The sequence below is a fragment of the Opisthocomus hoazin genome, chromosome 3 (genome assembly GCF_030867145.1).
Source record: "Opisthocomus hoazin isolate bOpiHoa1 chromosome 3, bOpiHoa1.hap1, whole genome shotgun sequence".
NCBI lineage: Eukaryota > Metazoa > Chordata > Aves > Opisthocomiformes > Opisthocomidae > Opisthocomus > Opisthocomus hoazin.
This window is the reverse complement of record NC_134416.1, coordinates 6,715,703-6,741,830: the sequence shown is the minus strand read 5'-3', so window position 1 is coordinate 6,741,830 and position 26,128 is coordinate 6,715,703. Positions and strand designations below refer to the sequence as shown.

At 43.5% G+C, this 26,128-nt stretch overlaps 1 protein-coding gene across 1 annotated transcript in view; it reads right to left on the bottom strand.

Annotated features, from left to right (window-relative positions):
• Positions 1 to 26,128, bottom strand: part of COL22A1 (collagen type XXII alpha 1 chain) — a gene marked incomplete at its 5' end in the record, with an annotated part of 219,589 nt that overhangs the window by 42,883 nt on the left and 150,578 nt on the right. The window contains 10 exons of the mRNA XM_075417222.1: positions 5,786 to 5,839; positions 6,758 to 6,793; positions 10,922 to 10,999; positions 15,057 to 15,101; positions 15,623 to 15,727; positions 18,474 to 18,527; positions 20,077 to 20,130; positions 21,934 to 21,987; positions 23,405 to 23,458; positions 23,956 to 24,009. Of these exons, the coding sequence (XP_075273337.1) occupies positions 5,786 to 5,839; positions 6,758 to 6,793; positions 10,922 to 10,999; positions 15,057 to 15,101; positions 15,623 to 15,727; positions 18,474 to 18,527; positions 20,077 to 20,130; positions 21,934 to 21,987; positions 23,405 to 23,458; positions 23,956 to 24,009 (588 nt within the window). The remainder of the gene's footprint in view (positions 1 to 5,785; positions 5,840 to 6,757; positions 6,794 to 10,921; positions 11,000 to 15,056; positions 15,102 to 15,622; positions 15,728 to 18,473; positions 18,528 to 20,076; positions 20,131 to 21,933; positions 21,988 to 23,404; positions 23,459 to 23,955; positions 24,010 to 26,128) is intronic.

The following is a 26,128-nucleotide window of genomic DNA, read 5'->3' as shown; positions in this document are numbered from 1 at the left end:
GGTTTTGGGTGTATGTACCCTAAAACAAACACAAAGGCTCCTTGGAACCATCCTTCTAACTGTATGGGCAAATCAACCCCAGAACAGAAAACTCTGCTTTTGAGAACCGATGGCAGTAATGTATGCATCCACAAAGTTTTTGTAATTATGAAAATAAATGCAGGGGAAGATTAACTTCTCAGTAATACTGGAACTCAGTTATCAGAATAATTAACATAATTAAAAATGATTAATTCAATGTTTGTGTTAATTAAAACGATCATAATCAAAATACAGAAAGAGACTATTAAATGGGTGCCCTCAATGCTAATAGAAGGACAAGAGAATGTCTCATTCAGACTATTTTTTAATTTAAATGAATTAAGTAGGTGTGTAGAACAGAAGTATTTTCGCTCCCAGAAGACAGGCAAAGAAGAGTGGATGCTTCCCAAAAAATGCGTGGTGTAAGGGGGTTTGGCTGCAGAGTGTCTGCTCCTTTAGGGATATCGGATCAAGGACCATTTTCAATACAGCAAGGGAAAATAAGGAGGAAGTCATAAATAAGATCACACAGGGGCAGAAACCAGACTGACAAATAATAAGGGAGGCAGTGACGGGAACCAAACCTGCACAGTCATGTTAATTGATGTAGGCATGGCGGAGTGGGAGGATGTTTATCCCAGCAAGGTTATCTGATCGGGGACCTTGTCAATTTGGAAACTAAGGGAAAAGGAGGAAACCAGAAACAAAACTGACCAAGACACAGACCTGACAAGAAACAAACCTCATCACTCACACTATCTGATGGACTACCAAGAAACCACAGGCATCACTTCCAGCAAGATCAACCTGGACTTTGCAAGAGATAAGATTGTAAACAAGTGGGACCCAGGACTGGAAGGGATATGGGAACAGATAGAGCTGTGCAGACACATGAGGGGATGTGCAGGGGAAGCAGGACCATGTGTCATGGCTCGTGTCTGGTGTTGGCAGCTGCAGGGGCGAGTGTCTGTACCTTCCCCAGTCATGGTGAGCATAGAGGGTACATGTGTGTTCACTGACAAACTTCAAGCTGGACCAGTCAGCGAGTAAGAGGACCTTGGGTCTGGGCTGGGGTATCAGGCATGCTTCCCCTTCCACTGCAAATCCCCTCATGGGATTGCACAGGTCTATTGATTCCTGCACCTTCGCAGTCCAGGGTCCCCCAGGCTTACAGTCCTATCACTTGTGAAGTTCAGGGTGATCTTCTTGGAAGTGCAGGTCTGTGCTGGTACAACCAGGGGGAACTGAGAGTCTGGAGTGCCCGAGGGATGAGTGTGTGAATGCATGTGTGTTTGCAGTGAGCATCAGGCTGGACCAGCTGGAGAGCAGGCAACCCATGGGGTGGGTAAGGTGGTCCGAGATACTGGCAACAGTGTCATGTGGACAGAGAGGCTGTGCTGATCCTTGAGGAATCTGCAAACACGTATTGTGAGCCTACAGACTGGGGTGTGTGCGCCACCACTAGTGACCTTCTGTCTCTGCCAGATGGAGAGAAGAAGGTGCCTTGACTTGTTGTGTTTATAATGTATGTGAGTCCTGTATGTAGGTGATGTTGAAGGCAGTGCCTTCTCTGTAGCAATCTCTGTGACTGGCCGTGTCAGTGTTGTCTGTGACTGTGTGTCCATGTCTCTGAGATCCATGCACAGCTTTGTTACTTGTTGAACCTGCAAATGGCAAAGCAACAGCTGCATCCCTTAGCCTGGGCAGAGACCCTGACTCCTGGGCATCAGAGGTCGGGAAAGGAGGGACCTGCTCAGGAGCAGCTGGAAGAGGCAACCATGCATCTAATGTCACTTACCATGTAGAACTATTTTTTTGCAACTTTCAGAATATGAGATAGATTTGGCCAGTTTCTCAGAATCACAGAATCACAGAATAGTAGGGGTTGGAAGGGACCTCTGTGGGTCATCTAGTCCAACCCTCCTGCCGAAGCAGGGTCACCTACAGCAGGCCGCACAGGACCCCGTCCAGGCAGGTCTTGAATATCTCCAGAGAAGGAGCCTCCAGAACCTCCCTGGGCAGCCTGTTCCAGTGCTCCATCACCCTCAGAGGGAAGAAGTTCTTCCTCATGTTCAGACGGAACTTCCTGTGCCTCAGTTTGTGCCCATTGCCCCTTGTCCTGTCACTGGGCACCACTGAAAAGAGCTTGGCCCCATCCTCCTGACACCCACCCTTCAGATATTTGTAAGCATTTATAAGGTCCCCTCGCAGCCTTCTCTTCTTCAGGCTGAACAAGCCCAGCTCCCTCATCCTCTCCTCGTAGGGGAGATGTTCCAGTCCCCTCACCATCCTCGTAGCCCTCCGCTGGACTCTCTCCAGTAGCTCTTCATCTTTCTCGAACTGGGGAGCCCAGAACTGGACACAGTACTCCAGATCAGGCCTCACTAGGGCAGTGTAGAGGGGAAGGAGAACCTCCCTCGTCCTGCTGGCCACACTCTTCTTGATGCACCCCAGGATCCCATTGTCCTTCTTGGCAGCCAGGGCACACTGCTGGCTCATGGTTAACCTGTCGTCCACCAGGACGCCCAGGTCCCTCTCCGCAGAGATGCTCTCCAGTAGGTCCACCCCAAGCCTGTACTGGTGCATGAGGTTGTTCCTCCCCAGGGGCAGGACCCTGCATTTGGCTTTGTTGAACCTCTTCAGGTTCCTCTCTGCCCAGCTTTCCAGCCTATCCAGGTCACGCTGAATGGCAGCACAGCCTTCTGGTGTATCTACCACACCTCCCAGTTTGGTGTCATCAGCAAACTTGCTGAGGGTACATTCTAACTCTTCATCCAGGTCGTTGATGAAGAAGTTAAACAAGACTGGGCCCAGTACTGACCCCTGGGGGACACCACTAGTTACCAGCCTCCAACTAGACTCAGCGCCACTGATGACAACCCTCTGAGTTCTGCCATTGAGCCAGTTCTCTATCCACTTCACTGACCACTCATCCAGCCCACACTTCCTCAGCTTCCCTAGGAGGATATCATGGGAGACTGTGTCGAAAGCCTTGCTGAAGTCAAGGTAGACAACATCCACGGCTCTCCCTTCGTCTACCCAGCCAGTCATGTCATCATAGAAAGCTATTAGATTGGTCAGGCATGATTTCCCCTTGGTGAATCCATGCTGACTACTCCTGATAACCTTCTTTTCTTCCACTTGCTTGATGATGGCCTCCAGGATATCTCTGAAGAACATACTTAAGGCTATGCTTTCTTAATATTCGATACAGGAATACTGCTAGCTTAAAATGTGACCTGGATTTTTTTTTTTCCAAAAGGAAATGCAAATAATATTTGAGGTAAATGAGGACTTGAAAGTACGCGTGATATGTGGTAATCCTGTAATGGAACAAATTAGAGCTGCTATAGGGAAATAACAGAAAAAGCCTACAGAAAGCACTTTTCAGGCTTTAAGAATTGGAGCTTTAGTTAAGTGGGAAAAAACCCCGCAAATTTAAAGACAATGTACGTGGGAAAAAGACAACATGTCTCAGCTTCGTCCCAGAAGAGAATCTGTAGCAATTTATGGACATAGTGAACTCTAGAGGATAGTTCATCCAATCACACACCAAGCCTTTTGCTAAGAGTAACATAACAAAATCAAATCAGTACAAATGTACTGTAAACTTGGACAAGGATTTTCAAAACTTATTTTTTAATAAAACAAGACTGTCCTGAGAATTCTTGATATATGATCAATCTGCCAACAGATGTGTCAAAAGCTGACCTTGGGCAGTGCTATTGCAAAAAATTGTGGCACATGATTTTAGGGCACTAGGAAGAAGCTAGAATGTAGTCATGTAAAAAACCCCAATGTGTTCACCTATGAGAGATAATTGTGGCCAAAGCTATTGCAAAAGAACTGTTGACTCTTCCACCTTCCCAAATACACCTGTAAATCTGATATGGTAATACAACAATTTATAGCAGACACACTTCCAAGAGCATCTGATGAGCCTGCAACTGGAAAAAATAATGCAGAAAATAACCTAATGTATGTAAATGTGATTTAAAAGAACTATTCTGTCCCAGAAAAAACATGGAATATATTTGCAAAGGCCACAGCAAAAGACAAGATACTGAGGAAAGTCATTAAGGCTATTGCCACAGAATTGATTGGGAATTATATAGCAAATTCTTATTAGCAATTCAAATTGGAGATTTCGTAACTGATGACATACTGTTTAAACACAACAAAGTACAAAAATGGGCATGCTTCAAAGAACATTGGAATACTACATTGATACAGAATAGTGCAAAAGCAGAACAAAAAAATCCTTTATACTAGTCAGAAAAGAAAATGGAGATCAAGAAACCGCAAATGCATGATCTTGTCAAACTAGGTATCCCTGCTGCTATACCAAGAAATGTTAGTGTGCCCCATAGTTACATTCACACTTCCTGAAACACAGGTAGGATTACTTCCTAGGTGATCAACCAGAGAGCTCCTGAAAGATGTACGGAGTACAATTAAAACAGTGTAATAGAGGATCATTGTGTTTTGTAAGTACCATAATGAATGGTTCTGTTTGGGTAATTTTCTGTGCGGGAAAGGAAAGATGTAAAGGCTGTAGTATTGACTCTCCAAGAGCTGACCAGTGAACGCCGATCTGAGTAGAGCCAGAAAGACTCAGAAAAGCTGGCTCTGACACTGTCCTCACACAATACAGTTGTAATAAACCCATATATTGTCTTTCCTGTTAGGTCAAAAATCTCAAAGATCTGAGACAAGGTGAGGAGCTCTAGGGACAGTTAGCAGGACACAATCAATCCTGAACCTGTGGCTGCTCAGGGACACAGGGTGATGGAGACAAAGGACCATTTCTTCTATCACGAGCTGTGGAGGAACACCCTGGACATAATCATTTGTCTTGTGACAAATTAGGTGGGCAGAAAACAAGACCTTCTTCTCCAAATGCTTCGGGAAGAAAGGACACCCTTTAGGCCAGCTGATGTACATCACTAAAGCTATACTAGGGACGAAAATTGCTTGCCATGGACTCCACAAAAACTTGTACCCATTTCAGATACGATAGCATCATAAAACAGTACTGAAGAGGAGAGTTACAGAAGGCCACTGCCCTCTCCCCACCCCCACAATGTTTCCTCAACAGACACAAATCCAGAGATAAAGCCTTTTAAAATCTTGTGACTGCTCTTGCTGGTTTTCCTCCAAGACTGTTTTCCACACCACTGAGCTGGCTGACCAGCAGAGAAAAAAAAGTATTCCCTTTCTGATTCAACACTGCAACAAAGGCAGGCAGCGAGAGGGGTCAGTTTTCCAGCTGGGAATCTGCCACTTTTCTCTCTATCCTTCAGCTCCATGACTCACCCACTGAGACAGCAGGACAGAGGACAATGCACCAAGAGGTTAAAATGTCATCTCTCATTCACAGCAGCAGCAGCAAAATGAACTCACAAAGAGCTTTTTAACAGCTGTACCCCTGTTTTCATAGAAATATTACAGGTTATTTATCTGAGTGGCTGCTAAGAAGTTCCTAGACAGATTAACAGTCATCCTTTTCCACTGTGGGATTCTTTCCCAGAGTATGCTGACAAGTCCCTTCTCCAGTGTCATTTTAAAATGATTCAGTGGTAAAGACCACGATTTTCCTTGAGACAACTTTCCTTAGCCTAAGAGCTTCATTTCTGTGAATCATCTCCTTTGGACCATCCAAGTAACACGTAATGACTGTGATTGAGTATGAGCACAATTTTTAGGGAAATGAGATTAGAGCATTGGCAAATTTCTTGAGCACTTACACTTTTATTTTACTTACATCCTGGCCAGCAGGCCCCTGTGGTCCAGGGATACCAGGTACACCGCGGGGACCCTGGTAGGGAGAGAACAGACAAACCCACTAATATGAACAGCACTTCTTGGATGTTTCTAAGCTGAAAAGAAGAAATTCTCAACCCAATAGTTATTGGCAAATATTAACTAGCAGTTAAAGAACTAGGAGAGAGTTGAAGGAAAATAATTTCATATTGCTCTATCACGGAATCTGTCATTTCTGTGCCTCAAGACACTTTACATGCAACACTAAAATCAAGCTTCACACACCTTGATTGGAAAGGTAATCATGACTCTTTATAGGCAGATAAGGTTATGAACTGGGAGAAAATATGAGTGAGCACAGGACTGTAGAGGAGAAAAGAAGGTGCAGTTCCCAGTGCCAAGATAGTACACTGGCTAGGACTTGCTGTAGTGCTGGAACTTTGTGCCAGTTCGATAACTGAGGCCACAGTACAGTTATTTGTTTCAATGGATTGCATCCTTGTAAAACTACATGTTGAGGAACTAGATGTGTTTGGTGAATACTGAAATGCAAGGTTTTCTGTAAGACTGAAGTGAGAAACATGCTTAAAAATGACTTATTTTAAATCTTTAGGCCTGCTATAAGGCATAGCATTGTGCCTTGAATTTTGTACCTTCAAATACTTTTTTTGGATGAAAGGTTAAATAGGTGACTCATTCTTTATTTTGTAGGACTGTATTGACAGGTAAGGAAAAGTTGTCACCATGCCAAGACTCTCAACCAACTGTTTCTCATAACTCAATATAGCAGACAAGTAGCTGGTAAAGCGTAAGTGAAGTCCCCTTTGGAGAGTCAGCCACTCTGTGACCCTATCATCCTTGGGCAAAAAGAAACTAGTTAAACATGCCTGCATGAAATCACTTGTAGAAACACAGTTAACGTGGTTGTCCCCTCCTGATAAAATCTGGGTGTAGTTAGAAAGACATACTGTACCAATGACCCTTTGTCTCCTGGGGGTCCCACAGGGCCCTGCAAAGAGAAAACACACAGCAATCAAAACACTAGCAAAGCTTAAAATTAATACCCTTCTTGGCTGATCAGGGTGCATCCTGAAGCATCAAGATAACAAAAATTGGAGAAGCAAGGGTGAGGAAAAGGAGCAAGTTTGAAAGTCTGCTCAAACAGACATTGTGAGAATATGCAATACTCACAGCAGGATGTTTAAGAGAAGGATTAAAGGCAGAGTAAGGAAGAAATTAAGGTGGATTGTGAAGGAAAAACTGGGAGGAAAATAAGTAAGAAAAAGGGACTAAAGAGGCCAGCTGTATGCTAACATGTTGCTTGTCTGACCAAGTCCTGCGCTTTAACACCACAGTCCATCCTATATTCTCATTAAAGACTATTTGTAACACTCTTCAGCATGGGTGAGCTCATGAATCTGAGCTTGTGTGGCTGACTGTTAGTGGGCTTCAAGCTAGATGACCCAGTGAGTAGGAGAGGTCTGGGTGCCAGCAACTGCAGGACACTGGGGTGGAGAGGTCCAGGTACTGTGCAGAGTAGGTGTCCAACACCAGCTGCTGGAAAGACCCATATTTCACGTGTGTATTCTAACAGTGGCCTTCAAACCCGATCAGCCAGAGAAGACAAGCAGGATTGAAACATCCTTGCTCATGTTTATGAGAGTGCTGTTTAGATTTATATGAGTGTTGATAAAGGCATTATTCTCTGCATTGGTCTGCATGGCTGCATGCATGTGTGGGTATGTGGGTGCATTGCATATGCATACGCCTATTGGTAATATGTGCTCAGCATCATTACTGGATGGACTTGGGGACACAGAATCCCAGCACCCTCGCGTCTGTTGAGCTGGGACAGGACAATTGCCCCCAGGTCTTGAAGCCGTATTAAGCTGCCTCTAACATGAGAAAAGCATCTCGAGACCTGTGTGCTGTTTAAGTGAGGTCAAAGCCGGGAATTCAGTGGGCTTCCATATCCTGTTTTTTGGGGGCTGCAACTTTAAAAGGTGCAGCTGAGTAGATGAGCCACTAGAAGGTATCCACTTCTATAGGAACACCACAGAAGTGATGCAATACCCATATCCAGCACAGAGGAGTCTATACGGCATTCCAAACACACCCAAAACAAGGCTTGACCTCACGTCTCTGGGGCTGTGTTTGAATAAATTGGCTCACGCTAGTACTCCTCTTCCTTTGGTTTCTATTTCAGGCACTAATTAATTCACTAATCCTCATACAGTCCTCTGTGCAAGACGTCTTAATGCTCTGCTCAAGCAAAGGCGAAATACATAATTCTGAACCCGTAGTAACATGAATAGGGCAAGGCAGAGTAAGACTCTTCTTATGCAGCACACATATGCATTAGGCAACATCAGCATGAGCATGTGATTTCACCCCATTTCTCCAAGCAGTGGGACACTCCACTAATACGCAGTTTATGGCTCAGTGCTATGTAAATAGTAACTCAATACTTTAGCAGACAAGGTAAAAAAATCCTAATCTGTGTATACCTTTTATGCAATGAGCAATGCCCAAGAGAGATTAAGGGCACAGGAGGAAACCGAGTACGGACTCAAATTAAAAAGAGTTGTCTCACAGCCCCAACGCTGAAAATATTATACACAAAATTTTGTCACATTACTATAAAGGTTATAAGCTGACACCTTTAATTCAGTGTGTAATAAGCACTGAAGCAGTTCCACTGACTTTATTCTTTTTTTTCTGTGGGACTCAGTCCTTGTGAAAGCCTGACGGATTCAAGATTATACAGTGTTTTTCAAACTCCGGAGTCTGCACTGGAGCTGAGGTAATGATGGATCTACAGTGGAGAAAACCTTCATAACAGTTGTTTAAAAAAAAATATTTAGAAAAGTAGATTAAATAAATAAAACCAAGTCAATCAGGAATAGTGATGTATGTAGGTGGCTACTCATCCTGACAGTGATCAAACAATGATGACAGAAAAAATATAATCCTCTGGTGTGAGACAAGTGATGGTCTACATATGGAGTCGAGTTCTTAGCATTTTGTGTTCATTGATATGTGGATGCTAAAGCCCCAGTGAAGAATAACTTTGTCATATGGTGTATATTAGGATGCAGAAGTGAGCTCACCTACCCCTGTACTGAATCTAAAATTCAGTGATTAAAAACTAGCCACAGCCTAGTGACTTTGAAACAAGCCAGATGCTCATTTGCTAATTTGATTTTCATATTAATATTAATGCTGAACATTAAGAAATGCATGAATATCACTGTTCCTTAGATAAATCATAACAAATAACACTCAGAAAAATCTTCAATCGTCGGTCAGCCTGTGAGGACCATGAAGACCATGACACAGTCACAGCGTGAAACAAGACTGATCTAGTCTGCATTGCCACATCTCAGAAAACTAGATTTGTCTACTAGTACTACACAGCAATATGCCTTATCATTTCAAGGTAATTTCCTGTACTAACTGGGAAACTTATACCTAGATAGCCACAGCATGAAAAAAATGCCTGTGATGAGTACAGTATTGTGGCATCTACAAGGGGTTCCACAAGAATGCAAGGTCTCAGATGTGAATCTCATGAGCTTCAGCAAGGCCCAGTGCAAAGTCCTGCACATGGGTCAGGGCAACCCCCAGTATCAATACAGAGCAGCCCTGCCGAGAAGGACTTGGGGGTACTGGTGGATGAAAAGTTGGACATAAGCCGCCACTGTGCGCTCGCAGGCCAGAAGGCCAACCATATCCTGGGCTGCATCAAAAGCAGCATGGATGGCAGGTCGAGGGAGGTGATTCCTCTTCTCCACTCTGGTGAGACCTCATCTGGAGTCCTCCATTCAGCTCTGGAGCCCTCAGCGCAGGAAAGACATGGAGCTGTTGGAGCGGGGCCAGAGAAGGCCACAAAAATGATCCGAGGGCTGGAGCATCTCTGCTGTGAGGAAAGGCTGAGAAAGTTGGGGCTGTTCAGCCTGAAGAAGAGAAGGCTGCAGGAGACCTTATTGCGGCATTTCAGCACTTAATGGGGGCTTATGAGAAACATGGGCACAGACTGTTTAGCTGGGGCTGTTATGATAGAACAAGGGGTAATGTTTTTAAATTTAAGAGGGTAAATTCAGACTAAATAGAAGGAATGAATTTTTTTCAATGAGGGTGGTGAAACACTGGCACAGGTTGCCCAGAGAGGTGGTAAATGCCCCATCCCTGGAAACATTCAAGGTCAAGTTGGACAGGGCTCTGAGCAACCTGATCTAGTTGAAGATGTCCCTGCTCATAGCAGGGGGGTTGGACTGGATGACCTTTAAAGGTCCCTTCCAGCTCAGACTATTCTATCATTCTATGTCCTCTAGCAATTATAGCTAGAAATATAGTTTTCTCCTTCCTAAAGTTTTTTCTCTTGTATATTCAGTGCATATCTAGAGGACTCTGAGCAGGGCTAGTGTCAGAGCACTCCCAAATCCATGTCATCTGAATTAATCTCAGTCATCATTGTACATGCCAAATACTGGAATGATCAAACTTCAGCAATATGAAAATCCAGACTTCCCAGAGGAAACTCCCAAATACAGCTCATGGCCTCCTGATAAGGGTGTACCTTTAACACCAACAGCAGGAGGTGAGAGTAGAGCTGGATGAGGTGCAACTAAACCTTTGTGCAAAATTATGGGGATGATGACTCTCTTGGAACACAACAATACAAGTAATCTGATTTTGTATTTCCCTATCAGAGTGCTGACTGTGTCACTGACATGGGCACATGTCACACTCGTCCCTTCTAATGGGGTGACAGCAGGGTTACGTCTCCCCAGCAGACCAGTCCTGCTGGCTTAGCACAGATCTCAACTCATCCACAGCCAGTGTATTAGGAAGATGCAGAAAAGTCACGAGTAACAGCCAGTGATATCAATCACTCCTATAGCAATTCTTTGCCTTTCTCTTTCAACTAAAACTGAATTCATCAAGAGCCCTCACATCAGACACGTAGACATCTGAGTCACGAATGGCAGCCTCTGGACTCGTTTGTGGTTTGCATCTTTGGAGGGTAAAATGTCCCACAAGCTCTTGGCACAGCTGATCCCAGGGAACTCGTTCCCCAAATGGCAATGGGTAAGTTTTCACCTTGTTATAGGTTATAGCAGCAGCTGCTACTTACAGGGGGTCCAGCCAGACCGATTCCTGGCACACCTCTGTCTCCTGGCTGTCCAGGAAGACCAGGAGCTCCCCTCTCACCCTGAAACAAAGGGAGAAGTTAAAGGCTTAGTGCGTTGTTGAGAAAATGTGCTGAAATGCAATCAGGCCTTACGACATGACATAACACTGGTATATCCTGACCTGATCCTGCCCAGGGAGGAAAGGTACCAGGTTGTGGCAGCATGAGGATATGGCACTGTTGCTATCACATCATGCCAAGAAAACTGCCCCTTTCTTTCACATGAGCCCTAGCCCACCTCTGTGAGTACTCACGACGTCAATATGTGCCACATCACATAACTGAGCAGGAACAAAGCCTCTACAGGTATTTTAATTTGCTTTAGCGCACAGCATCCAGTCTCCAGCATTTGCAGTTGGCTGCAGGGTATTAGGAATTCTCCTTGGCTTGCGGAAACACTAAGCACCATAATGTGCTTTTCTTTCTCTGTGTTTCTACGGTACATGGCTGACCTGCAAACGTTGCTAAATACAGATTATTTATCTGAGGAAGAGAGAATTAGGGATGTTCAGTTACGTCTTAACAGTCTCCTTTCCTTCAGCAGCATAGGCCTACTCATAGAAGTGTATGAATAAGTTTTTGTAAAAACATAACTCATCAGTTCTACCACTCTCTCTAGAGGACTATACTAGAAAAGGAGAGATGCCCCTTCTAGAAAACAGGACTTTCAACAGTAAAACCTGCAGAGCACAGACAAATACTTGACACTGCTTAATGGGCATTGTAGGCAGAGGGTTAAGAAAGAATTCAGCTGCAATACTTAAATTTAATGTCAGTTCTCTTGTTACAGGGAAAAATCAAACACTGTTTTTATGGATTGTATTGCAGTTGTATGATTTGGTCTCACCTTGGCAGTAGACTTGTAACAATGAATCTTATTTATGTTATTTATTATTACACTATTTCCAGCTATATAGAAGCATGTTAGAAAAATTACTGGTGTATTCTACCCAGCCAAAATTCCCTCCTCAATATCCCCTACTTTTTTTTTTCCATTTCTTTATTTCTTCTTAAACTAATACTGTATTACAAAGACAATATACTGCAAGGACAGTGACAGAAAATGTATTCTGATTAGTTCAAACACTCCGGCAGATCCCTTATCTGTTATTTCATTCAAGAACATAATTTCAACACAAAAAGTTCAATAGTATTTTCCCATGCACAATTAAGATTCTTACCATCTTTTGTTGATATTGAATAGAATATTTCATGAGATATCTTTTAGTGGTTTTTTTCTGACTTTTGTAGTAATTCTCAATCTGTTATTGGGTGTGTGATCTGAACCGTCAAAGATATATACAGCAGACTACAATGCATTTATGCAGAATGCAACAAAATTAAAAAAATCATTTACAGAATCTGTTTCAGCGTTCTGTTCTTCTTCCAACCCAGATCAGAACATGGTCATTTCACAGATGAGAATTTCTGACATATCTGATTGAAGATTCAAGCACAATCCAGAAGCTAAGGTTTTTGCTGTTTTATTCCTTTCTCTATTTGCTGTGTACATATAAGGGAATAAAAGTTTCTTTCAGCTGAAGAAATTACTGTCATTAACTTCATCAACTAGCTAGTCTTTGCCCTAACTACAATACAGGAGGGAAAACCAGGACTATCTGGTCCCACTGGACAAAAATTCACCTCGTCCTTGGGAGAAGTGAAGGAAATGAGTGCTATGGGGACATGCTCTTTGAGGGGCTGACAGATGGTCTCAAGAGTAGGTCATCCTTTAGCTATGAAATGTGTCTTTTCTGTATGGATTAAAGGTCCCCAGTTACAATTTCCTTGAAAAAGTGTGCATTTAGCCCTTAGTCTGTGCTGAATTCAGATAACACCGGAAAAAATTTTAAATGTGGAAAGTGAACACAGCTAATTCATATCTTAATATTTTCATCTACAGACATATTGGAATAATAAACAAAGGAACCTCCTAGAAAAATAAAAGTGCATTTTTTGAGTGAAAGTTTCACAAACTCTATATTCTGGTAAAAACCAGACCGTATTTTCACCATAATTTTTTCTCCAGTTACAGAACCACTGATTCACAGATTCACAGAATGTTCGGGGTTGGAAGAGACCTCTGGGGATCATCTAGTCCAACCCCTCTGCCAAAGCAGGGTCAACTAGAGCAGGCTGCATAGGTGTGAAATAATTAGTAAAATTAAGGTTTTACATCTGAAAATTAAAGTTTATATGAAAAAAACATAGCATTGTTCACCCATTGAAAAGCATAAAATCAAAAGGAGGCCTGAGGATGGGACACAGCTGCAGCAGGCATGCGAGGAATCCACTCACACAGCAACTCACTGCAACATACCATAGAGGATGGAGTGGAGTGAAGATTCCGTGGCCATGCTCCGTGATGATAAAGTGGGAAGAAATGGTCCTCTAGAACTGATAAGCAGCTCATCTGGCCCCCTGAGCCAACAAGTTTTCGAAACCTTGCCAAAGTGCTATCCTCTCGTGAACTTTGCTCGTTTTAATATAATTTTAAGACCAAAACACGCCTCCATCCCGAAGGCTACCCGCCTCCAAGGTGCGACCACTCCTCTTTGAGTCTGTGCCCTCGATTTTTTGTAAACCATACCTTTAAACGCGAAGCGAGAGAATTTTACACCAATCATGATAAAAGGTATGTATGACTACAGTCACTCAAACTCCACCTTGAATGTAGAAAGGATATAAAAATAGCCAGGGAAAAAGGATATTTTCAGAGAAGATATCACCGTGAGCAAGTCAAGGGAAACTCCACCTCAGACTGCCTCTGACTACCGGGATTGGCTGACGGGCTGAGTCTTGCTTCTCCACCCCTTGGGACACCTTGGGTGATACTTAAACTCAACGCTTCTCTGGGGAATCTTAGAAATCTCTCTAGAGAGTTACTCCCTAATGTTTATAGCCAGGCTGTATTATTTATAACCTATTCACGCGTTTTATACTTAATAACATCCTATTTGCGTGTGCTTTCTTGCAGACAGTCACTATCACTGGCAATTCAAAAAGCCTACATACCTGTTGCACAAATAAAACTGCACTGTTTAAGCAGCCAGTTGTCACAGTTTCTCACTGAACGCGACCAAATGCGGCCGTGCTAGTTCCTGAGCACGACTGGACTGAAGGTGCAGACTGCTATTAGTGTATCCAGAATCGTGGTAGTTTAATGTACATATTAAACGCGACTGGACTGGTAGTGGCAAATTGGATATCACTCAGAATTTAAACCTAGCTGCACCTAGCCTCTCACTCCGGTGCGTTAGAACGCAAGGAGGTTTATTTTTTGCCAAATTAACACAACAACAGGACCACGTCCAGGTGGGTTCTGAATATCTCCAGAGAAGGAGAATCCACAACCTCTCTGGGCAGCCTGTTCCAGTGCTCGGTCACCCTCAGAGGGAAGAAGTTCCAGACGGAACTTCCTATGCTTCAGTTTGTGCCCATTGCCCCTTGTCCTGTTGCTGGGCACCACTGAAAAGAGTCTGGCCCCTTTCTCTTGACGCCCACCCCTAAGGTATTTATAGGCATTTCTAAGGTCCACTCGCAGCCTTCTCTTCTTCAGGCTAAACAAGCCCAGCTCCCTCAGCCTTTCCTCATAGGAGAGATGCTCCAGTCCCCTCATCATCTTCATAGCCCTCCTCTGGACTCCCTCCAGTGGTTCCTCATCTTTCTTGAACTGGGGAGCCCAGAACTGGATGCAGTACTCCAGATGGGGCCTCACTAGGGCAGAGTAGAGGAGGAGGAGAACCGACTTTGTCCTGCTGGCCACTCTCTTCTTAATGCACTCCAGGATACCGTTTGCCTTCTTGGCAACCAGGACACACTGCTGGTTTATGACTAACTTGTCATCTGCCAGCACTCCGAGCTTCCTCTCTGCAGAGCTACTTTCCAGCAGGTCAGCCCCCAGCCTGTACTGATGCATGGGGTTGTTCCTCTGCAGGTGAGGCACCCTGCACTTGCCCTTGTTGAACTTCATCACGTTCCTCTCTGCCCAACTCTCCAGCCTATCCAGGTCTCTAGTCTGTTGAGTTCCAGTGATGGAGAGAAGTAGTCCACAATGAATGATAAATGTCATGCTCACCTTATGTCCAAAGGGTCCTGGCAAGCCTGGTGGGCCTCTTTGCCCCTAAAGTGAGAGAACCAAAACAAGAAAACAGTCACCCTGCACCCAAACAGAAACCTGGACTTTGAGATAATCAAGGCAGCAACATCCCCACCACCACTCTCCTTGCCTCACATTGTCCAGGCAATTTTTTACTGATAACATGTAAGCAAATCAAATAATCTGCTCATTTCGCTATAATTAAATGCTGTTAGAGAACTTCCATCAAGCTAAGCATTTTTGTACTGGTCACAAGGACAATGGTTATTCTTTGTGGAGACCTCCATTTTCAATGGCCACCATAGCACATTGAAGGATGTTTAATGTTCAGAAATACAGTTTCATTCCTCTCTGCCTTTTTGGATGCAGCACTGTGATCTGCAACATCTGCACAACCAGGCCTCTCATGTCTTCAGTAGACAGCCCACAAGAGCTTCTGACAAGGCAGCCTAACTCTACCAAAAATCCACCATTCTCCTGAAGAAGTTGTGCTCTTTTGTCTAACATTTAACTACTCAAGTGCACAGCTTTCCAGCAGTACTTACCTGTTCTCCTTCTTTACCCTTACCCGGCAAACCCGGCTCTCCAGCAGGGCCTGGCTCACCAGCTGGCCCAGGTAAACCCACTTTTCCTTCTTTTCCAGGATCACCCTGTAGAAGACAACCCAGAAAAACTCTTAGTAGTTTACTAATGACCATTCCTGTCTCAGTTCTTCCACTGGGACTGAAAAATATGTGTTTTTTCTAGACTTCTCATCTGGATTTTGCTTGGTATCTTGTAATTTTCCTTAAGGAAAGTAAAAAGACACTGCAGCATGGGGAATAAACAAGAGGAGTCAGAAACGTGTGCAGTGCCTGCAGGGCTATGATCTCATCGGCATCACAGAGTCATGGTGGGATGGCTCCTACAGCTGGAGGGTTGGAATGGAAGGATACAGGCTCTTTATGAAGAACATGGAGGGGAGACAAGGAGGGGGTGTCACCCTCTGTGTCAATGACCGGCTGGAGTGCATGGAGCTTTGCCTCAGAATGGATTCGGAGCTGACCAAGACCTTATGGGTCTGGATTAAAGGCAGGGCAGGTATTGGTAACATTATAGTGAGGGTCTGCTACAGACTAGCCAACCAGGAAGACCAAGCAGATGACGCCCTCTATAGGTAGATAGAACAGCCTCACGTGCACAAGCCCTGGTCCTCATGGGGGACTTCAACCACCCTGATGTCTGTTGGTGGGGCAACACAGCAAGGCATGAGTTTCCTGGAATGCATTGATGATAACTTCCTTCTCATAGTGACAGAGGAGTCCACAAGGAGAGGTGTTATGCTGGACCTTGTTCTCACCAAAAAGAAGGGGCTGGTGGGGAATGTGAAGCTCAAGGGAAGACTTGGCTGCAGTGACCATGAAAGGGTGGAGTCCAAGATCCTAAGGGCAACGACAAGGGTGCACAGTAAGCTCACTACGCTGGAGTTCAGGAGAGAAGACTTTGGCCTCTTCAGAGACCTGCTTGGTAGAGTACCATGGGATAAAGCCCTGGAAAGAAGAGGGGCCTAAGAAAGCTGATTAATATTCAAGGATCACCTCCTCCAAGCTCAGGAGCCATGCATCCCAACAAAAAGAAACTCAGGCAATAACGCCAGGAGGCCTGCATGGATAAACAAGGAGATCCTGGATGAAGTCAAGCACAAAAAGGAGGCCTACAGAGGGTAGAAGCAAGGACAGGTAGGCTGGGAGGAATACAGAGAGATTGTCCAAGCAGCCGGGGATAAGGTTAGGAAAGCTAAAGTCCTGTCAGAATTAAATCTGGCTAGGGACATCAAAGGCAACAAGAACAGCTTCTATAGGTACATCAGTGACAAAAGTAAGGCTAGGGAAAATGTGGGCCCTCTCTGGAAGGAAATGGGAGATCTGGCTACCCAGAATATACAGAAGGCTGAGACAGTCAATGACTTTTTTTGCCTAAGTCTTCACTGACAAGTGCTCCAGCCACACTGCCCAAGTCGCAGACTACAAAGCCAGAGACTGGGAGAATGAAGAACCACCTACTGTAGGAGAAGATCAGGTTTGAGACCATCTGAGGAACCTGAAGGTGTGCAAGTCCATGGGACCTGATGAGGTGCACCTGTGGGTCCTGAAGGAACTGGCAGATGAAGTTGCTAAGCCACTGTCCATCACATTTGAGAACTCATGGCAGTCCGGTGAAGTTTCCACTCACTGGAAAAGGGTAAACATAACCCCCATTTTTGAAAATGGTAACAAGGAAGACACAGGGGACTACAGGCCAGTCAGTTTTACCTCTATGCCTGGTAAGATCCTGGCACAGATCTTCCTGGAAACTATGCTAAAGCACGTGGAAAGTAAGGAGGTGACTGGTGACAGCCAACACGGCATCACTAAGGACAAATCATGCCTGACAAATTTGGTGGCCTTCTACGGCAGGGTTACTGCATTGGTGGAGAAGGGAAGAGAAACTGATGTCATCTACCTGGACTTGAGCAAAGCATTTGACACTGTCCCTCATGGCATCCTTATGTCCAAATTGAAGAGACATGTATTTGACAGATGGACTACTCGGTGGATAAGGAATTGGCTGGATGGCCACACTTGGGGCATTGCGGTCAATGGCTCAATGTCCAAATGGAGACCTATGAGGAGTGGCATTCCTCAGGGGTCAGTACTGGGACTGGTGCTGTTTAACATCTTTTTCAGTGACATGGACAGTGGGTTGAGTGTATCCTTGGCAATTTTGCCAACACCACCAAGCTGTATGGTGCAGTCAACACATCGGAGGGAAGGGATGCCATCCAGAGGGACCTGGACAAGCTCAAGAAATGGGCTTCTGTGACCCTTATGAGATTCAACAAGGCCAAGTGCAAGGTCCTGCATCTGGGTCGAGGCAATCACAAGCACAAATCCAGCCTGGGCAGAGAATGGATTGAGAACAGCCCTGACGAGAAGGACTTGGGGGTGCTGGTTGATGAGAAACTCAACGTGACCCCGCAGTGTGCACTCGCAGCCCAGAAGGCCGACCGTATCCTGGGCTGCATGACAATAAGCATGGATTTACATTGGTGACCAGGAGGTACTTAAAACATCAAATGCCCACTTTTGTCAGGCAGTAAGGACAGTAGGAGATCATCACAGCACAAATGTGTAGCAGTGACTTCACTGTATCCATATGTATCTCAGTGGTTTTATTAGTTAAATCGTAAAGCTGCATGAAGGTGAAAACCTAATAGCATGTGTAATGGAGGAGGTCAGACAAGACGATCTAATGAACCCATGTGTCTTAACTGCCCACAGACCTATGAAATCATTTCCCGGTTCAGAATACTTCTGTCCCAGGTTATTTTAAATGCCCAAGAAGAAAGGAAACAAATCCATGAAAGAACAAACTTACCTTTTCCCCCTTTGTTCCCTCTTTTCCTGGCAGTCCAGGGTCTCCAGGCACACCCTGGAAAGAAAAGAACTTTAAAGTTTAAAACTTTTTTTTAGGTAGTATTTGATCCTAAATCGCATGGATAGACCTGTGGGTTCAGCACAGTCTTTCTCAAGGATTAGTTTTCTACATTTTGCAGTACAGACAATTTATAATCCAGAGAACACCACAGAAAAGCAGTGTACCAAGTGCTAAAGGCAGGGTGGGGGTTTTTTTCAATATAAAAAAGAGCTGAACAGCAAAAGCAGAAATAGAGATAATCCCAGATTTGTGCATTCTCCTTCTATCAATAGCTATTTCTTTCATTCTGTGAAATCCTCAGCAGTTCCCAATCCATTAATAACAAACCCCCAATCATACCCTCTGTATTAGAGAAGGCAAAAGTCTAACATTAATTTTTTATGGCTACTGCTCCCTAAAGCTATGCATTCATTTTACCCTCCATTTCAGTTTTCAATTCTTCTCATGTCTTGGAAGATTTTGAAGGATTCCTTGTCAAAATATAGATGTTTTAGAGCTGCAGATTAAATACTGTAACTTCCTAACTCACCAAAACAGGAGTTAGCTTTAAGGAGTGGTACTCCATTTTAAGATGTGAAATGATGTCTTGGCACTACTAAGACTGAATTGACCTCCTCACAGGATGAATGTGGTAGTTATTTTCCTTTTTGCACCCATAAAAATTATTTCCAACTACATTAGCTTTTATAGGTAAAATATTGGCATTTCTGTTATAGAAGTTTGTTTAAAGGTAAAATTGGAAAAGGTCTTCATTTTTTATATCATCTTTCAGTATGAAATTAAATCACTACATTAATACCATTAAATCAAATGTATCTTAACAATTAGTAGAAAGGCAATTTAAGATTTCTTAGATTGCCCAGTTAATAAACTCTGCCTTAAAGAGCCCTTTCTGCTAAACCACTGTGCCCAAATACATTATAACATGGGGTCTAACTGCTGCTTTTCACTTACTCCAGTGTAAACCCAGAGAAATCCCAGGGACCAGAAAGAAAATTACTGGTGGAGTATGTAGTAGAGCTAGTCCAAATATGAAAAGCTGTATCGTGCATAACTTAACAATGATGATGAACATCTGCTGAACTAAGGAGGACACTGGATTGATTTCAAGGCTCTGGTTGTAGGATTGAATACTTACATGCTTTCATAATAAAAATGGGAGTTTACCATGCAATTTTTATATTAAGAAATCATGTTTTCAAAAGGAAAGAACAAATGAAAATGAGGCAATGGAAACAAAACCAGAAAGACAATAAACATTGCAACTTCTCTCTTAAAGAGGTGGCAGCAAAAATCGCTTTGGACAATTTGTTGAGGAATGAAACAGCTCCACACCTCCCTGTTGCTACAAATGAAAATAAGAATGTTTCATGGATACACCTTTCCCAGGTACCTCCAGATCTTTCAATTCAATCGTCAAAAAAGTGTAATAAAACACAGCCTTTTGAACCTGATAGTAAACCCTGCAGAAGGGAAAACTAAACATATTAAATAAAGAAATCAGGGCACAGACGGGAAAACAAATACTCTGGTGCATACATACCACATTTCCTGGCAAGCCTCTTGGACCTGGGGGTCCTGCTGGTCCAGTCACACCCTGTTTTAAGAAAATGAAATGTGTGTGCGTAGATAATTCACAAGTTGTACCACCACAGGAACAAGATGTTCCAAGTAAAATTGGAGTTCATGTCAGACAGGGTTTTGTACAAGCACAAAACAAAAAAACACATTTTTCTGAAACACTTTGTAGTGTAAAGAAGCATGAAACAATACAAAATGGATGAAGACTCTGGGAGCTTAAAATTGCCCTTCATCAAAAGAAGTCTCAAGTGTAGCTAAGATACAGGAAGAAAAGTCTGGGCCTGTAACATGAAAAGTATAGAGAAAAGTATGTTGATTTATCATTAAAATAAGAATCTAGGTCAACAAAATATGCTTTGTTGACAATTCTACCATTCTCCACTCTGGGGAACAAAACCTGAAAACACTCATTTGCACTAAATAGATGAACAGCTCAAACCTTTCAGAGTATTATAGTTCTGAATTGTAGGTCTTTTACATCTGCAAATGAAAGTTTTTCAGAGTGGGAAAGCCCGTGTGTGTCCCAGACATGCATGGGGGGCATTAGAGGACATACGTTTGGGGATTTATGTCCCCATAGAGATATATGTTTGGGTTTACCAGGCTATATTTAGACGTTTTCCTCTATACTTGACCATATCAGATTGAAGCTGTTACCTCTGTAGTTGCTCATCACCCTGCTCTGGCCAGGGTTCACCTGTCATCACAGCTTTGCGAGGAAAAGGATTTCTATTAACATACTTAATCCATTTGGGGCTAAACCAGACAGGCTATCTAAAAACATCTGCACAAGCATACGGAAATAATCTATCTGACTTGGAGTAGAGTACAGAGAACCCCTTCTACTGGGACGGCTGGGCAGTAATGTCTTGCAGAAGGACTATGCAAACAGTTGGGAGATGATGAAAATCTTCCACAGCACAGTTCTTCACAAAGTGAATGTCCATCTGTTGCTTTTGGCTCACTAAAAGACAATTAAAGGTTTTTTCATTTCTGTGCTATTTACAGTCACTGGCCTATGAGCCAATAGAAACATTTGGAGCAGTGGCAGTCTGTGAAAAGATGGAAAAAAAAAAAAAAAAGGATGCCTGCATGTGCCTGCATTTCCATGTCATTAACATCCTCCAAGCCACAGGTTATACAAAGATATTAACCAATGGAGACAGACACAAACATCCTCTGTCTCAGCCGTTATTTCAAACAGTTCTTCAGTCTTCCTGCTCTGCTTGCAAAGAAAGTATATGGCCTTTTATTCAGCCGCAAAGGACTTATACGCTCTCAAAATAATAAAATAGGACTTGAATCCTTTGCTGTTCTTTAGCACACAGTCAGACAACAGCAGTGCTCCCTACAACACATGCCTCAGAAAGTGGTATGTGATGATTCCTGTAGTGGTAAGACTGCATTAAATAAAGCAGAACTGACTAAGAAGCTTAAAACCAACCATGACCAAAAATTAATTCAGGCTGCTGGCTGAGAAGTGAGCTCCCTGCGCCAGCTGGTTGCCTGGGTTTGGCTGATATGGCAGTACAGTAGCAAGCTCTGCCGACACCTCACCCAGAAAAGAGGGCATTTTGTTAGACAGGTAGAGACTTGGCCGACAAAAGATGCACAATTTAGATCTGGGCTGATCGGGGCATTGATCTGTTTGGTGTGGCTGTGCCTGTTTGCCCACAAGCAGAGACTCCTCCAGCTGCAGCTTAGGATGTGCCCTGCACCCAAGCAGCCTGGGAGTGCAAATCTGTAAGGCATTGACTTCGGAGTATTTTCGGGTGTGCTGCTGTCTGGGAAAAATGCTGCAAGGGAAGCAGTTACTCACAGTCTCTCCAGGGTTTCCGGCTTCTCCTCGGGCTCCTTTCTGCCCCTTTGTACCCTGTGCAGCAAGAAGAGAGATGCCGTCTGATTAGAGATGGGATGGGACTGCCTGCCAGATAAAAAGACTTCAATATGCCTGAACGTGCATGAGGCAATGTTTCTTGTTAGTCAATTCACAGAGGAGTTTAACAGCTGAGGAAATGGTTCCCAGTTATCTGTGCAGTAAGAAAATAAAATATAAAAATAAAACCCTGAGACGTAAGAAGAATTACTAATGACTGATCAGCTCAGCGGCTGTTTCTCAGCACAGGATGCTGAAACTTGCAGGCATTCATCTAGGCAAAACTCCTTCCTGTCCTCAGGCCTGCCAGATACTTCATTTCCAGCTCAACTGTGATGGTTTAACTGCACAGAGGAAGTTTTTCCTGCAGTTCTTAAAGAAAAACAACAGTCATTTAGAAATGGTCAAAATAGATCACAGTGCAGAAGATTCATGCCAGTCCTACATACCATGTAGCCCTTAAGGATTTTGACAGGCTCCCATTTAGCAGATATTAGTTAAAACTTGCACGGTATTACTGTTTTTTTCATGATGCTAAGACTGCTGTTAACATGTTTAAGTTGTTAATGCCCAAGTAGTAGCTGACTATACCACTTGGGCACAGCACAGATGATGGCAGAGAGAACACTCTCCCATGTTGGCACGAAAACATACCTCAGTGACGACTGGAAATACTATGCATGAGCCAAAAAATTTCCAGAAGATGATTGTGGCCATAAAACCATTTCACATGACCCACAGTGCATTCAAGAACGTATGGGCTGGGGTTGAATCTGAATGCTCTGCAGATCATGGAATCATAGAATCACAAAATAGTTTGAGTTGGAAGGGACCTTTAAAGGTCATCCTGTCCAACCCCCTGCAATGAGTAGAGACGTCTTCAACTAGACCAGGTTGCTCTGAACCCTGTCCAACTTGACCTTGAATGTTTCCAGGGATGGGACATATACCACCTCTCTGGGCAGCCTGTTCCAGCGTTTCACCACCTCATTGTAAAAAATCTCTTCCTTCTATTTAGTCTGAATCTACCCTCTTTTTGTTTAAAACCATTACCCCTTGTCCTGTCACAACAGTCAATATTTTGCCAATGTACTGCAGCAAGTTTTCTGTGAGATCAGTGGTTCAGTGGCATCAATACAAAATGCCCTCTTGAGTGATCCTGAAGTTGAAAGGAGTCTCTCAGACACTACTGACCATGCTACAGAGGTGCCATGTTTCTGCTTTGATTTTCCTCATGTCATCCTGATGTCCAGCATAAGTAAATAACTCTACAGAAGTCACTGAACTTACAACAATGAGCAAGGAGAAATGGGCTGTTGGTGTATAGGGGAAGAATTATTTACAGTGTTATAGAACATGAAGGCACGCCTCTCTGGTCATGTCAAAGATTTTCATCAAGGCTGGGCCCTCTTACCTGTACTCCTGCAGGTCCTGGGACCCCTTGTTCACCTGGGACCCCAGGTAATCCCTGCAAAAACAGAGGGAGAGATGCAGGAGCTGAAGGAAACTGATCCTTTCTTCTCCTGACCAGAACAAGGTGTTTTTCCTTCCTCCCACTGACAGAAGAAAGGATAGTTTTTACAGAGGCTGTGACTGCATGGGACTCTGTCTCTCCTGGAGGATCCATGCAGGACAAGAGCAGTCCAGGACACAAGTGGAGTAGCCAAATGCACAGTTTTGCTGGGCCACATCACTTACTGTCAGTCAAGTTCTGTCTAGCAAACCCCATAGTCCTCTTTTCAGCCACTAAGGCACAGAGCTATAAATTAGGTCCTTAAATTCAGGTAATGTGCTGTCCTCTACAGTCAGTACAAAGCCAAGCACTGTTGTGGCCATTTCCGATGACAGAAGCATCCCAACTACAGAGGGATCATTTCTCCCCCTCTTCCTCCAAAATAGGCAGCTCTCATGTCCTCTCTCTGTTAAAGTTCAAAACCAACTGAAGAAACACTTGGCTGTGCTTACAGGTTCGCCACTCGTTCCTTGATCTCCTTTCTCCCCTTTTCGTCCAGGTTCACCCTGATATAAAACAGTAAGAGAAAGAGAGAAATAAAAGCTATTTCCGTGGCTGTATATTACACTAGTCCTGTTTCTTAAGAGGGGTCTTTCGACCAGATATCAATTTCTAACATAGAGTAGTTTCCTCAAAGGACTTTGAGGTCCATGAATCAAAACTATGATATCACACACTAAGATTTGGAGATCTTTGTCTAGACTTCTTGGACTGTTATGATAATAATTTCAGAAATGTTCATTTAAAAAGAGAATACTTTTCCCTTATAGAGAACAGTAGTTAAAGAATTTACCATTCCAAACTTTGATCAATCCAGCTCCAGTGTATTAAAAGGTCAGATGATATGACCTAAAGCATAAGTAACAAAGCAACTGCACTGCTGCTCTATAGGACCACAGACCTAATGCCACCTAAAATCAGGGAAATTATCCCACATACAGACAGTTCCCTATTCTGCCTATAAGAGAGGGGAGTTCAAGGTCTCATTTTGAGCACTTTCAGAGATGTGCACTGTGCAGCGTTCCCTGATCTCTAGTTCTGTTAACATCTCCATACATTCATGCAAATTCCCCTCCCTCCTGCAATGTCAGTACATTATTTCATGCACCACCATCATTGACTAATGGGATTAATTTATTCCTGTTCTTCCTCCTTACAGTAAATTGAAGATGCTTTCAGACAGAAGTTCATCAGCTTTGTTCTGAGCTCTAGAACAATAATCAGCAAGACCATATTTCTGTTTTTTATAAAACGAAAAGAAACAGCACAAAATTATGGAACTAGCTGGAATAAACCAGGCACTACATGAATACTCACATTTGTGTATTTAAATGAACATATGTATTCAGTCAACAGCAATGATTACTTATTCATTATTTATCATACAAGGTGTTTCAATTATGCAATCAGGGAAGAGTAAGAACATCAGTGATTTAAGCTACACACACACACTAGGAATAGTGATAAGTCAAAATACAGAGCCCAAGACAAATCAGCTTGAATTTTATTTGCATCAGCTATTTGCCAATCATGTCTGCAACACCTGGGAATTCAAAGTCCATTTGCAAATGATTCTTTAACAGACAAAATAAATGTAACTGCATAAATATTACTTATGTCTGTATTTTTTATGCATTATGAATAAATATTATCATCTGTGAGAAATCATACGAGGAATTTCACTCTGCAAGCAGCACATCGTTAGACCAACTTCTAATCAGGCAGTCGCTTATGCCATCTAGTGGCCTTCAGAAAGATAACGGGACCACCTAAAGTCGTTAAGCAGGTGTCCTATGCAACAAACCTGTATGGTCGTGCCTGGAAGTTATTTTACACTATGGCATTTCAAGCTCTGAAACCCTCTTGAGAGAGTACAGCAACAAGCAGTCATACGGCAATAAATTTGTAGGCAGGGATGGTGTTACTAAATGGGAATAAGGGCACATTTTACAAGGGAAAACAAGACTGTAAAGGGAAGAAGTAACTCAACAGGTAAAGGGAGGAAGCTTTTTTAGTATTCTCCTTTCTCCCACCTTTTCCTTGGCATTTGACTTGCATGATGGTGCAAAATTGGCAAAATTCCAGCCTAATGTCCTTGCACAGCCAGAGAACAACAGCAGTGTTTCTTAACCTAACCTGCCAGCAAATTTGCTTGCAAGTCTTCCAAATTTGCTGAACTCCTGACTGTCTGCTGAGAATGTTAACACTGTCTGCTAGTGCTGCACATTGTGGAGACCTCTGCCCCCACCAGCTGGACTTAATCCACTGCCACCCACTTCTTTCCTACAGCTCACTGAACAGAAATGATGCGGTGAGAGCTAACAGCTGCTACCAACCTGAGCCAGATCAGTGCTTACAGCTTCCTTGACCTGCTCTCAGCAGTGTCCTCCTGTAGCCTCAATTAACACGCTAGTCACTTCTGTGCCACTTAAAGAAGAGCAAACGCAGTGGGGGCTCAGCTCTGCCCAGATGCAGTGGGAGATAGAAGGCAAAGTGAGGAGCCATCTTCTCTTTTACTGCTTTTGCCTCTTTCCAGCCATTATACCTGATCAGCACTGTGGTTCTAGCACACCCCATCTCCAAGAAATATTTAATGATTTTAACTCAGTAGCCAAAATAAACATG